Source organism: Poecile atricapillus, chromosome Z (assembly GCF_030490865.1).
Source record: "Poecile atricapillus isolate bPoeAtr1 chromosome Z, bPoeAtr1.hap1, whole genome shotgun sequence".
Classification (NCBI taxonomy): Eukaryota; Metazoa; Chordata; class Aves; order Passeriformes; family Paridae; genus Poecile; species Poecile atricapillus.
The window spans coordinates 122,303,016-122,317,279 of record NC_081289.1 but is presented as its reverse complement, the minus strand read 5'-3'; the positions used below and the strand labels follow the sequence as shown (position 1 = coordinate 122,317,279).

General features: G+C 48.5%; 1 protein-coding gene across 1 annotated transcript; it reads left to right on the top strand.

Moving 5' to 3' along the window:
* The first annotated feature begins 5,145 nt into the window (after positions 1-5,145).
* Positions 5,146-11,479, top strand: OTP (orthopedia homeobox). The gene is made up of 4 exons (XM_058825897.1): positions 5,146-5,182; positions 5,644-5,711; positions 6,082-6,528; positions 10,412-11,479. Exons 1-4 carry the CDS (start codon positions 5,146-5,148, stop codon positions 10,940-10,942), a joined length of 1,083 nt encoding a protein of 360 aa, XP_058681880.1. The 3' UTR covers positions 10,943-11,479.
* Positions 11,480-14,264: the final 2,785 nt, after the last annotated feature.

Here is a 14,264-nt window from a genome sequence, read left to right as displayed (position 1 = left end):
AAGTTAAATACTCCATCCACGTTAGCCTCTGGTGTATTTTTTGTCATTGCTACACCTGGCGGATGGGGATTTTAAAAATACAGGTATGTGTTAAATAAATTCCTCAAGGTTCAGTAGTAAAAGTCTCCCCGGAAGTGTGCTGTTTGCCTAAACAGAGATGTATCTGAAAAAATATTCATACCAGCGTTCCCTTTGCCTTTCGGGGCAGCCCAAATAATTCCTGTCCGACTGCAAAAGCTACAGCCCAGTGCATTGCGCTTGGGCTCCGCATTTTTAAGTTTATGAACTTAATATTGTGTCAAAAGCCTATACATACATAATAAATGCATGCGTACGAAGCTGGATGGAGAGGGGGAGGTGACTTTTGTGTGTAAAGAGTTTGCATCTGGTCGGGTGAGAGCGGGCAGGGGTGTCAGGCATTCCTTTATATTAAAATAGCTTTTTCCCCATGAAAGACTGGTTGTCATCGCTCTGATTAAAATTAATTGATAGAAGCCATCCTTTCAATCTAAAGTAACCGCTTCACTGTCGAGAGATTGCCCGCAGCCTGCCCGCGAGGAGACAGTCGCAGGCGCTGCCTTTGGCTCCGCCGTAGTCGGATGCAGATATTTACATGAATAAGGAAATGGGAAAATGCTGTTCTTAACAGTGTTTGAGGAGAGATGTCAGGTGGCACGAGCTTTCCCCGCCGACCTTAGGGAGGCTGCTTTCGGGACACCTGACGGCTTCGTTTCTGATCAGCTGCGAGCGTTCTTGCCTCGGATGCCTTTAAACTTCATAAAGTTGCTTTCAAAGAAGTGTATTTATAGCGGCGACAAAATGCTACATGCAGCTTAATGTCGTAAAGCAGCGATGATCGTCACGTTTAGCTCTGACTAGAATGTATAAATTTGGATCTGTAGCTGCTGGCAACCTTGTCTTCGTTTCCAAAGAAGTCATATTTTCGAGAGGGTTGATTGAAATGAAAACACGTGTTTATGCTTTTCCATTTCTTAACTCCAAATTACCCCTAACGAAAGGATATAGTTTGATTTGTCATTTGTGTTAAGGGTATGTCGATGTGGAAAAGTAAGCAAATAACACTCAAAAGCATAGGTGTAATTTACAATGGATTAAAATTGATTCTTTTCATCAGGCAAGAAAATAGGGAAATGTGAGGTCGTTAATTATTGAGGGAGGCGCTTCTCATTAAAGCGAACAATGTTACAATGCAGCACTGAACAGCGGGAATGTGAATAATAATATCCGATATTTCAGCACTACTGTCTGGAAATAAAAAGAAAAAAAAAATAATATTTAAAAAAAAAAAAAAAAAAAAAAAAAGACGCACGAACAAGCCAGCAACCAAAAACTCCATTTGGTAAACGCTGTGAGCGTTGCTACATGTAAAAACCAATTACGGCGCTCTGCATACAGCAGCCAGCTGGATGGATGCTCAAGAAATACATAAATAAAATATCAAATTACAAATCTTATCAGCCATTTATGCCAAGCCACCCTGCTGACTTTAGCAGTTTAACCTTATTTTACCATGTTTCTTGGTCCAAATACAATTATACTGATAAAAGAAGGTTCTGTTTCTAAATCAGAGCAGAATTGGTTAAATACACTTGTTTATATTACAGCCTCATTCAATCAGGACTTGAGTTTAGCGGGGAGAGGAGAGGGGGAGCTCTGAGGGTTGGAAAGTTCTCTACCCTTTCTTACCAGGGTCACAGCGCTGGAGAATTAGGGTTATATTACTCCCGAACGCGGCACGCCCCGCTCCCGCAGCCCTCGCCCGTGCGGATCGGCTGGCGTGGGCGGGGGGGCCTGACAGGGGAGGGCAGAGCCGGCCCCGGCCGGGACCCCGGGATCGGGCCCGCCGGGCGCCGCCGGGCAGGGCAGGGAGAGGAAGAGATGGGATGGAAAAGGAAAGAAAGGCAGAGGAAGGTGAGGGGGGAGATGATCTCCCAGTGCCTGGCCTCTTGGCAGGCGCTTCTGTACGAAATTCAATCTCTATTTTTTATGAGAAATAAACTGTCTAAATAAATTTTATTAGGGGCAACCAATATATTTTCTGGTACTGCCCTTTGTTCCAGTTCTACGTGTGTGTAACAATCTAAAACCTATTTATTGAGGAAAAATCACTGGATCCGTCATAGAAAATCCTTTTACTTTGCTCTGAAGTGATTTCTGAAGACACTCGTGTCACTCTGAAGATTTTTGGCCATTGTGCTAAAGCCTTTCCTTGTTAAGAACTTCAGTTCCTATGATCATGTGGGGAATACCGTAAATTGTAACAGGGAATGGAGTTGACTGGCAGTTTTCTGGCTACACTGGGAAAATGGAAAGATGACGGGGAATAAAATCCTTGTAAATACATCTCCGACGCTGCCCAGGTGAATTCGGGCACTTGACAAAACAGGAGTGCACGAAAGCGGAATGTGATTAGGGTATTTTACATGTGCCCCATTGTCATTTTCTTTCTGACACGCGCAAGTGTCAGCCCAGTCCGCTCTTTTCTCTCCCACAGACTTCCTTCTCTGATTTTCCCCCTTCCCTTAAGACGATTGCGATCTGAAGTCTTGGAAGAAATGATTTAGTTTGTTTATACTGCTATAAAAATCAAGAGCAATAGAAAAGTCATAAAATGAAGCGCGCTATCAATCACACCACAACATTGTTATTCAGCAGTTACTAACAGAGATTGATAATCCTTTGATTTCATCCCATTGTTATTACTCTGATGTGTCTGCACATTAACTATTACACATTTATTTATCGACCTGAAACACACAACAACACGGAATAGATGCACACGCACGCCTTGCCACCCTGCCCACGGCGCGCTCGGCAGAAGCCGACTGCAGGCACCTCGAGCGCCCGCACACTTGTGCCAATAGATACAGCTAAAACTGAGCCCCAGACGCCCGGGCCAGCCCCTGACCGCTCGCCTCACCCCGGCCGGGGCAAGGACAGACTCCCGCGGCCGCGAAAGGCTGCGCGCCGCCCTCGCATCGCCGGCCCGTCTCCCCAGCGACTCCGCCGGCTCCGCTCCGCGGGTCCCGATGCCCAGCAGCGGGCCGGGGGCTCCTCCCGGCAATTTCCACCGCCGGATCTTCCCCTCCTGCCCTACAGCTGCACACAGAGAATAATTTTCAAAGGAAAAAAGCACGGCAAATGTGCCATCTCCGCAGTCACCCATCCAGCCGGGGGAAAAAAAATAATCCAGAAACTCCCACCCCCCCCTCCATCTCCTTTTTCTCTCACTGTCTCCGTCTAAATTGTGGCCCGCTCTGTCTCTCTCCCTGCTCTGAGCGGCCGTTCCCGAGCACCCAGGTTCTTCGCAACAGCTCGACGTCTCGAAAGCTGAATTGAATCAATGTAGCCTGAGCTGGGAGGAGATAAAAAAAAAGGCAGCAAAACTGCCCTAGAGATCGGTCGGCCGGTTCCTTTGTCTCCTTCAGTCTCTGCCGAAACCTCTGCACATCTGAGCTGCAAACAAAACCACTCTTGCATCTGTTCGCATGCAGTATTTACAATGTTTCGTGTAAGTCAATTGGATGGCGGAAAAAAAAAGCCATTGGCTCCGTATTATTTAACATAGACTTCACTGGGCTCGCTTTTTGGTGGAAGCTTTATTTGCACTAAATGAATAATCTTAATTGCATCACTTTTGAATTAAAAATCAATGTTAATCAAGTTGGAAGTAGTAAATATCAGTTTTCATTGTGCCCGGGTAGAGGGTATTTTTCTTGTTTTGCAAATAAAAATACAAGTCAAATAACTTTAAAAGGGCATTATGTTCTGCTACAAATACAATTGAAACGGATTGTTTAGGAGCGGATCAGAAATGGTACAGAATTTTGCACTTAATTTCCTCAGTTATCATTTACAATAAGAACCTCTTGGCTTGACAGCCAAGTCTAAACAGTAGTAAATTAGTACAAATTTATACTGATTTTACTCTAATAATCGTAATAAAAGCTTATAGATTTGGCACTAATTACATAAATGCCTAATGATCTTGAAAATTACTCTGGTTAGAAATATATTACTAATCTAAACTTTGTTGTTGGCTGGCTTTGAAAAATCAGAACATTAGAAATGGTTCGCTTCACTTCTGCAAAGCACTTTAAATTGTTCAAGTAGTTTAACATATTCAAGAGGAAAATAAAAAGCATTTAACTTTATTTACTGCTTTAAGTTGAGTTTGTAGACTAGCCGAACTTGGAAACTTTACCCGAAAAATAGGGCTTACGGGCGTTTAAATCCCGGGCAGGGAGGCAGAGCTCTCCGGGCGGCCGGGACACATGGTGCTGGGCTCCCTTGCCCCTCGTTGCGCTCTGCCTCGGCACCGAGCGGGGCCGGGCCGAGGTGGCGAGCAGCCCCGGGGGCCAGGCGAGCCTGTGCAGCACGGCCCGATGCGGGAACTCGGGCAAGTTTCTCTTTCCTCGACGCCCAGCAGCCGTCGGGGCTCGTGTGGGTGAGAGCTTGGCCGCAGTTTCCCCTGCCGCTCCCGGTTCCCCGGGACCGCCGGCCAGCAGGGCCGGCGCTGCCCGACCCCGGGCCCGTCTCCCCCGCTCACAGCCCTCGGTGGGCTCTGAGCTTGCGAGACCCTCGGGAGACTGATCGGGTCGGGTGAGAGGATGCGCTCCGAGGAGGCATTAAAAACAATAAAAGCCGATAAATCAGGGGCGACCCGGAGCGGACGAGTGTGGCAAATGTGCATTTGGAAGAGAAGGAGAGAAGTAGAAGGCGGCGGCCGAGGCGAGCGGAGCAGGGTAAGGGAGTGCGGGCGCGGCGCGGGCCGGGCCAGGCCGGGGCGGCGGGAGGCCGGGGCGGCGGCAGCGGGCGGGCGGCGGGCGGGCGGAGCGGGGCGCTCCGGGCGCTGACATTTGCAGGCTGCCCTCCTGATTGGTCCCCGCGCCGAGCTGCTCACGGGTTCATTGAAGTGTTAAGCACCTCCCCGTCTCTCTAAAGGACATTATAATGCAAGAGACCCCCTTTTTAACCACACACCGAATTTTCTTTCATTTAGACGATCTATATATATATATATATCTATATATATATATATATCTCATATCTTATATCTATTTTAAATAACTTAAGGCCGCTAAAATTTGGGGGGGAACAGCCTTCGCCCTGGAGCGGTGCGCGATGCTGTCTCACGCCGACCTCCTGGACGCCCGTCTCGGTGAGTTTCCCCCGGCACCCCCCCGCCCCGCGGCGGCTTCACCAGCGGCGGCGGCGAGCGGGGAGGAAGCCGGGGCAGGAAATTGACAATTTGTTCCTTATTTTACCTTAATGCGTTCTAAATGGGCTAATTCCTTTAAAAGTAATTGTACTGTATTAAAGTTTAATTTGATTTAACATAAAAAAGAAGAGAGTGAGACCTACCGAGTATGTAGATCTACAGCGAGTTGTGGATCATTTAATTTTTCTCTCCCCAGATTTCATATACATACCTACACATTATTATTATGATGATTATTATTATTTTAGGGCAAATGAGCTCCATGGTGTTTACGGAGCTCTGTGTGGCCTTTTCTTGCTCTCCCGTTTGCTTTTCTCGCTGCTTCTTTTCCTTAAAAAAAGGGGGGGGGAGGAAGAAATATCAGTATCTATCAATTTATGGTTATTCATGAGTTTGTTTAGAGAAGCGGAGGCAGGAGAGGGGCAAGATCGGCCAGACTGACCGACGTCCCCGCGCATCTCTCGGGGAGGTAATGCTCCCGGCAACAGGGCGGGTAGAGCCTTATTTCTTTCTCCCAGTCTCTTTCTCTTACCAGCTCCGCTGGAAAACCCAAGTTGAACCCGTGAAAACTTGCTCTCCTCCTCTTCCCTTCCCTTGGTCTTGCAAGGGGAGGCCGGGCAGGGAACTGGTTGTTTCAGCAGGAAGAGGAGCTGCTCGATGTAAAGTTTTCTCTCCTCCGCCCGGGTTGCGCCGGGCCAGGGTCTCTGCGTGTCGTGGAGCCGAGCAGGGCTGCGGGTCTGGCGGGCGGCCGGCCGGGGGACGGCGGGGCGGAGGCGGTGGTTGGATGTCTCTCGCCAGTTCAGTGCACTGGAGAGGGGCTCTGATGCATCCATGCCCAGCTGCAGCCGAGTGACTGCCGCTCCTTTGCTTCCGCAGGGATGAAAGACGCGGCCGAGCTGCTGGGACATCGGGAGGCGGTGAAGTGTCGGCTGGGCGTAGGGGGCTCGGATCCGGGGGGCCACCCGGGAGACATGGCACCCAACTCGGACACGGTGGAAGGGACCACCCTGCTGCCCGGGGAGGACATCACCACGGTGGGATCCAACCCCAGCTCCCTAGCCGTCAGCGCCAAAGACCCTGACAAGCAGCAAGGCCAGCAGGGCGGCCAGAACTCCAGCCAGGCCGGGCAGCAGCAGGGTCAGCAGAAACAGAAGCGGCACCGCACTCGCTTCACGCCGGCGCAGCTCAACGAGCTGGAGAGGAGCTTCGCCAAGACTCACTACCCGGACATCTTCATGCGGGAGGAGCTGGCCCTGCGCATCGGTCTCACCGAGTCCCGGGTGCAGGTATGAAAAGCCGCCCCCGAGCAGTGCCTGCCGGCCCTTCCCCGGTCTCACCGACGGCCGGCCGGCGGCGAGGCCAGGCACAGCGGGGAGGGGGGGTGGGTGCCCCAAACCTCAGCCCGACGGCGGGGTAAATAACTCACCCCTGAAAGCAACAGTTTGGTCAGAAAGCCTCAAAATCAGACATGCGTCGCTCCCCTTTCCGCCAAAGTGTCACCTTGGGGTGTCCCCTTGTCCTCTATCCTGCCCTCCTGCAGCGCGGTGATCCCGAGCGGGGCGCGGGCCGAGCTTCCCTCAGCTCCGCGGCCCGACCCGCGGCTGGAAGGAGTCCGGGCAGGGACAGCCCGAGAAGAACGGTCTCAGTCCTTGCAATAGCCCGGCGCTATAAGAGTCGAGCCGAACCTCCCGGAAACGACTCCTTTTCCCCCGGAGCGGAGTCCGGCGGAGACCTCGGGGCCGCTGTCCAGGGTGCCGACGGCGACACGGCCGCGGCACCGCCGGGAAGGGGCGCCCGCCAGAGCCCACCGCCCTAAGAGCCGAGGTGGGGTGTGAGGGAAGGCGTATCGGCTCGTAAAAAGGCACTTCGATAAAAGCCAGTTGTGCTTGGACTAGGAGTTTCCCCATACTGTCTATTATAATGCCTGGGGACGGCGGGGTAGCGAGTAACTTCAACATCTAGGGTGCACTTTGTTCTCTAAAATACATATATATATATATATGCATATGTACATATATATATATATATATATATATATATATGCACACAGGACAGCGGGAAACTATTTAGGCAAATAAATGTAAAGGAAAATTGGTAAAGGGGGAGAAGTTTCAAAGCGTTAGACTGCTCAGACGCAGGTTTTTTTGTGCGCAAGGTTATTTTAGCGACTTTCTAGGCGAGCCCATTCCGAGGAACGAAAGCCTGCACAATAGAAGCACTTGTGGGATGCGCACCCCGGCTGAGTACAGTGCAACCGGGAATGCCGCTGCTGAAGCACTTTAGCGCAGTCACTGTTCAAAATCCCTCTCGGCAAGCACAGGCTCCTCAGCTAAATAAAGACACGTCAAGAGAAATCCCTAAATGAACGTTTTATGAAGGAAAACAGATTCCCTTCTTGAATGTGACAGAAAAAGCACGTCTGCTTTTAAAAACTAAAACAATTTGACTCAGCCTATACAGAACTATAATTAGTTTAAATTAAAAAAGAAATTAGATTCACAAATAAAATATAATTGGACAACTGACTCAATGAAAAAAAGAAAACGAGGTCTATTAAACTTTATTGGGTTTCCCAAAGGTTAATGATACCAATTTCAATATTAGGAGTGTGGTAAATGAAGTAAAATATAAAATGGAAATAGTTATTTTCTAACAGCACATCAAAGAAATTCGTAGGAAGAAAGACAAAGTGTTTTAATGGCCTTGGCATAATCTTAAACCAATGCTAATAGCTCGAGACTGCTGATAAAAACAGTTTAATAGAGTGTCAATTTAATTTTTTTTTACAATAATGTTCTGTAATTTAAAAAGTAATCAGATCAACATAACCTTCTTAATTAACACTTCAAAATGATTAACATTATGTAATCTAAGGCAAAAAAAAATATTTAATATATTTACTTCACAATCCGATGTATCACTGATCACTTGATCAAATTTAAATTAAATAATAACTAGTCTATGTTCTTATATGAGTACTTTACAGTTTTCTCTACACTTAACAGATAGCCTACCCATTCCTTTCAGCACATGAGCTCCACACTGATTAAGGAATGCTCCAAGTGCTTAATTTATAGCGGCTGTATATGTTTTTAAGGGTTTTAGATGCTAGGATAAATCACCACTTTCCTCATTTTAGATCTGTATTTAATGTATATGATACATTTAAATAATTATTAAACTGGCTGATGCTTAAACGGGAGTTCAATTCCACATCTGATATTGCTCTGCTTTTCAAGCTGCTGTAATAAAACCATTCTTTTTATAGCATGCCATTATTAGAAACCAATTTCAGAATTATTTATAACCTGGAATGGCTTATTAAGCAGCAATGCGAGAATCATGCAAATTACGCGATCAAATGCAATATAATAAGCATAATCATTAGTCTCTAGCACGGATTAATTAACTTTCAATATTTTATTTACATAAAAACTAAATCAGTGAAATAACTTCTGCACAGTCAGGCTTGCCTTCCAATATTTTATATGAACAAAAATAATGTGCTGTAATTCCATTGACCGTGTCCCCCACAATGGTCCCGTCACCTGCCACATCTTAATAGGGGACAAGCTGAGAGTATTTTCTAGTTTTCTAATGGAATGAGAAATTGCATTTTCTTCCTCTCCCAGCACTATTAAAGTGTAATGAATTCGGCCCAGAGTTCACGGCTGGCTGATCGAAATGAACCTGAGATCTGAGCTTTAATACAGCTCTCCAGATTTCCTACCAAATCTTCACATTAATCATCTGCTGGATTCCAATGAGATCTTCATAAAGCTTCGGCTTCTAAAAAAAACCAAAAAACCAAACAACCCCCCCCCAACAACAACAACAACAACAACAAAAAACAGCCAAAACCAAAAGAAAGAAAGAAAGAAGAAAATTTAAAAAACGAGAGGAAGAAAAACAAAAGTGATATTATCTCAATATTGTCTCCCTTTCTCTCTATCACTTTCACTCTCTCTCACCCGTTTATAGCTGGGGAATTAAATGGGCTATATATTTTAAAATACATTTACAGTATGTCTATATTACTGTAACAGCAGATATCATCAAGGTAGGTTTTTAGATTCCAACCTCCATTAGATTCTCACTGTTGTATTAATAATTTTCAGGGGCTAGTTGCATTTTAAAAGGAGTTCAAAGTTGCCAAATGCTCGTGGTTAATATATTTCTAGAGTTGTCATGTGTGCATTTTCAAAATCTCCCCCAGGTTTTCCTTGCATTTTAATCTGTCATGCACCAGTTTTCAACTGGAAACATTCACATTTTAAAAGCATATGCAGCGTAGCTATGAACTTAGGCGATCAGACCTGATGGAGATTCTTTACACCACCAGCAAACCATGAAACATAAAAAGATTTTGTAGCCGCAATTTGACTATTAACCCTAAAACATAATTGAACGCGATTTTTCGATTATCTATATAATATTTAGCTCCCTCATGGCCGTTCATTCCCGCTAATGGGCGTCCGCCTTTCTCAGTCCGCCTATGGAACCTGAGACGGTGGAATCCGGCGGACCGGGCACTGCGCTCCCTCGGATTTCAGGTGGTCGCACTTTCTCCCGGCTCACCACTCTCACGGTGGCTTTCGGGACCCACCAAGCCATCCCTGCCACGGTGCCGCCACGGGCACCCACTCACCTAAACCACCTCTGGTTTTGTTATTATAGGTTTGATTTTGTTATGTTTTGTTTTTGTTTTTTTTTTTTAAACCCAAATTCGGGCGGTTTGGTGCGAGGGTTTCCTGGCCGGGCCCCGGTGGCGAGGCGGCTGGCCCGGGGCAGGGCTCTCCGATGGCGGCTCGGGAGCACGTCCACCCAAGGGCCAGAGCCGTAGGCTCTTCCGATTTTCTTTTACTTTTTCTCTCTCTCTTTTATTTTTATTTTTTAAATTTTTTTTTTTCCCTTTGGGAAGGCCATGATCCTCTCCTGGAGTCTCCTGCCCAGGATGGACAAATTGATCGCTTTCGTTATAAAAAGTTTCAGCGGTTTCCTCAACCTGTGTCGGGGACGCGCGTGGGGCTGCGGGTGCGGAGAGCTCCCGAGGCCGGTGGGGGCGAGGCTCGAGGGGGCGGCGGGAGCCGGGGCGGGGGTCCCGCCGGGGCCCCCGGCCGCGGGGGGTGGTGGTGGCTAACGGAGCGTGTCGCTGCCCGCCGCCCGCAGGTCTGGTTCCAGAACCGCCGCGCCAAGTGGAAGAAGCGCAAGAAGACCACGAACGTGTTCCGCGCCCCGGGCACGCTGCTGCCGACGCCGGGGCTGCCGCAGTTCCCCTCGGCCGCCGCCGCCGCCGCCGCCGCCATGGGGGACAGCCTGTGCTCCTTCCACGCCAACGACACGCGCTGGGCCGCCGCCGCCATGCCCGGCGTGTCGCAGCTGCCGCTGCCGCCGGCGCTGGGACGGCAGCAAGCCATGGCGCAGTCCCTGTCCCAGTGCAGCCTGGCGGCCGGCCCGCCGCCCAACTCCATGGGCCTCTCCAACAGCCTGGCGGGCTCCAACGGCGCCGGGCTGCAGTCCCACCTCTACCAGCCCGCCTTCCCCGGCATGGTGCCCGCCTCCCTGCCCGGCCCCAGCAACGTGACGGGCTCGCCCCAGCTCTGCAGCTCCCCGGACAGCAGCGACGTGTGGCGGGGAACCAGCATCGCCTCCCTCCGCCGCAAAGCACTAGAGCACACAGTCTCCATGAGTTTCACCTAATGGCCGGCGCCTCGCCCCGCGCCGCCCCCGCCGCCGCCGCCTCGCCCCGCGTCCCCGCCTCGCCCCGCGCCCCCGCCTTCCCCCACCCGACTTACCAGGGAGTCGACTCAGGATCTGAAATCAGACACCAACAGACTGGTTTGTGGGCCGAGAAACACCCCCGATCCTCCCCAAGCCCCCTCCGCCCCCGCGCATCACCCGCTCGCCCCTTTGCCCCGAGGTCTGCCCCGCCCGGCGGCGGGAGGACTCGCGGCCGCCCCGAGCCCGGCTCTGCCTCCCTCCGTCGCCACGACCCGGCTCTCCCGCCGTCCGCCCGCCCGGCTTTGGCTTTGCAAAGAAATACATTTTTTTTTTTTTTCTTTCTGTTTTCATAATTTTTACGGTTTATGTAGGAGCGGCGACCTGCCGCCGGCTCCTTCCGCTGTGAGGGCGCCGTCGGGGGGCGGCCGGGCGGGTTCGCGATAAGGCACGGAGACCCCAGCGAGAATCAAATCCATTTTGATTAAGCATTGATGAGCGACAGCGAATGTGATGGGGTAAAAAGAAAAAAAAAAAAAATTAAAAGCTTCTTTTTGTAAAAAACAAAGGGGATAAAAGGGGGAAGAAAAAAGCGCGCAAGAGCGCTTCCCTTTTTCGGATCTTTGATTTCGTGACAGTTGAGTTGCCGATCCTCCCTACCTTTATTTACGCATTTATTTACGTTCCTGCTGCTATTGTCCCTCCGCAGCGCCGGCGGAGGCGCCGCCGCGCTCCCCGCCCCGCCTGGCCCGGCTCGGCCCGGCCCGGCTCGGCCCCGCGGCCCGCCCGCCTGCATGTGCCGGTCACCCCGCCGCAGGGCAGGGCCGCTGGAGGAATGAACAAACGATGTGAAATAGGATGTTTTGTGTAGATAAAGCATTCTTGTTACATACTGGTCGATTCGTGATATGTTTTAACTTATTGTCTGTGCTTATTTATTGAATTTTGGGTTACTTAATAAATGTTTGAGCTAATATAAAACATATTACTTGACTTTTCCGGACACGTTTATATCAAGTTAATGTGAATGGATAAATAAAACCATTTTCAGTATGTGATATGAAGAATTATAGATTTTGATGTGGCGTGTGAGATATGAGAGGTGTCTTCAACTGCAGGCAAAAAAAAAAAAAAAAAAAAAAGACAGGACTTCCTTCTGTGGTATTCACTGAGTCCTTTGTCACAAGTTTGGGGATAGTTTGCTTGCTTAACTTTGCATTGATGCCTTTCACTTGTCACAATTTTAATACTTCATGATTAATAAACTTTTGTTAATCTTTCTGTGTGGTTGGCCTTTAAACTGCGAGTAACAAGAAGTTCTGTGGTGAAGCAGGGCAGGGGCCAGGGATGAAGGAGACTGGGTCAGCGGGAGGCGTACAGTGGAGGGATGATTCGTGTTTTTGGAATGTGAAATGAGGGCTTGGCTGCTCCCAAAGTGAGTCCCATGGAAGAGAGAACTCTCGCTTTACTCCAGTGCAAACTTTGATATGGCGGGAAAAAGAAACGCAGTACATTGCCAAGCATCATACAGCCAGGTTTGGGCTTCTTTCTTTGATTCTTCCCCCCTCACCCTTGCCTTTTATGCAATACACTGAGATCTCTTCTCCTTGTACATCAATTACACACCTCTTAATTACACACCTGAGAGTGCCCGACTCCATAGGCACCCGCAGAAGGGTCCTTGCCTGCTCCAAAGTGCATATTACGTATGCATATCTAATTTAAAAGAGAAATAAAAGCAGAATAAATTATTGGTCATCCAAACCACAAGTGAGTCCTCTGGGAATCACCTGAAGAAACAGCCCTATGCCCTTCTGCAGGAGTCTGCTCCTGCAGGTGCTGAAACAACCCAGGATGCTCCACTGAGGTAGTCTGGCATAGGCAAGACAGGTCCCATACCACAGTCCATACCACAGGAACACTTGGAAAAGGAAGTCACCATGTTCTGTCTCTCCTTCCAGCCCTGCTCTAGTCCCTAGCCCAGCCTTGGGCAGAGCAGCTGCCCCTCTGCACCCAGGCTTAGCTCTGAGATTGAAATCCGTGATCAGTTTAGTTCAGCCATCGAAGATGCAAGCACACAGGGTGCTTACGGAACAGAGCTGGTTAGAGTACCTCCAGCTTCCATATCCAACGAGTGACCCTGCATGGGCCAAGGAGATGTCCCTTGGTCTTCCCCATGCCCCACAGTATGGCCTGCCAGGAGGGCAAAAGACTTACATGCAGAAGAGTGCAAATCTCACTCTACTTCTTCCAAATGCATGGAAGGTTGTTTACAAGCACATAATTTTTACAGCTGCTTTCTATTGCTATAAGCAAGACAGCTTTATGATGTAGGAATGTCGTAAAGTGTGGTATGGAAGATCTTAAAAAAATATGTGCTTTTTAATGGTGGAGAAAAATGCGCTCTCTGGCTGGGGGCAGGGGATTGAGACACAACCTGTAAGATCCAACTCTTGACACTGAACATTGCAGCTCTGTGAAAGGGGCCTTACAAAGATCCTTCAGCTTAATGCTTGCTACTAAAACATCCATCATTTCCTCCATATTCTAATGCAACTGTAATTCTGGTTATGAGCAAAGCTTTTTGATCCTATACAACTTTGATACAAATTTGATTTGTTTCCATAGCAATAGATCCTTGTGTTCTGAGTCCTGGAGATTTTTGAAATTATATGTACCCTTAGCACCTGCTGAAGCTTTGCAGCATAAACCACCTAAGCTGATGCTCTTCTGTGTTTAACATGGGTGGAAGGAAGGGGACCACAGGCTTCACTCACATATGCTACATGCTTTGTCTGAATTATTTTACTATAAAGTCTCAATCTTGCTGATGTTAAAAGATAAAAATTAAACAGCACAAAACAGTTCCATCTAACAACATGAGCAGCTTCGCTTCATTCACGTAAAGTGATCAAAATAAATGAGTGAATTCCATATAAATTGAGAGGGAATAGTTACGCTGAATAACAATTAGCCTATTACTGACTAAGTAGGTAACACCAGGCACTGGGGCTGTTACAAGCTGGGCTTATTTGCTTATATTAAGGTGCATTTTAGCTGTTCTACCCAGTGTGTAAGTAGACTGAGATTTATGTTCTTATGTATGGATTCATTTCCATGTCGGCACATATTCAAGTAATTCTACTTTCCTCTAAACACAACATCACCCCTAATGCCTAAGGAATATACATAAAGATAATGTCACTGAACCTTTCATTTACTCTCTTGATGAAATGCTTTGACACTCTCTCTCTCCTCCCTTCCTCTGCTTAAATCCCCATGGAGGGCAGGATCTGCTCTTACC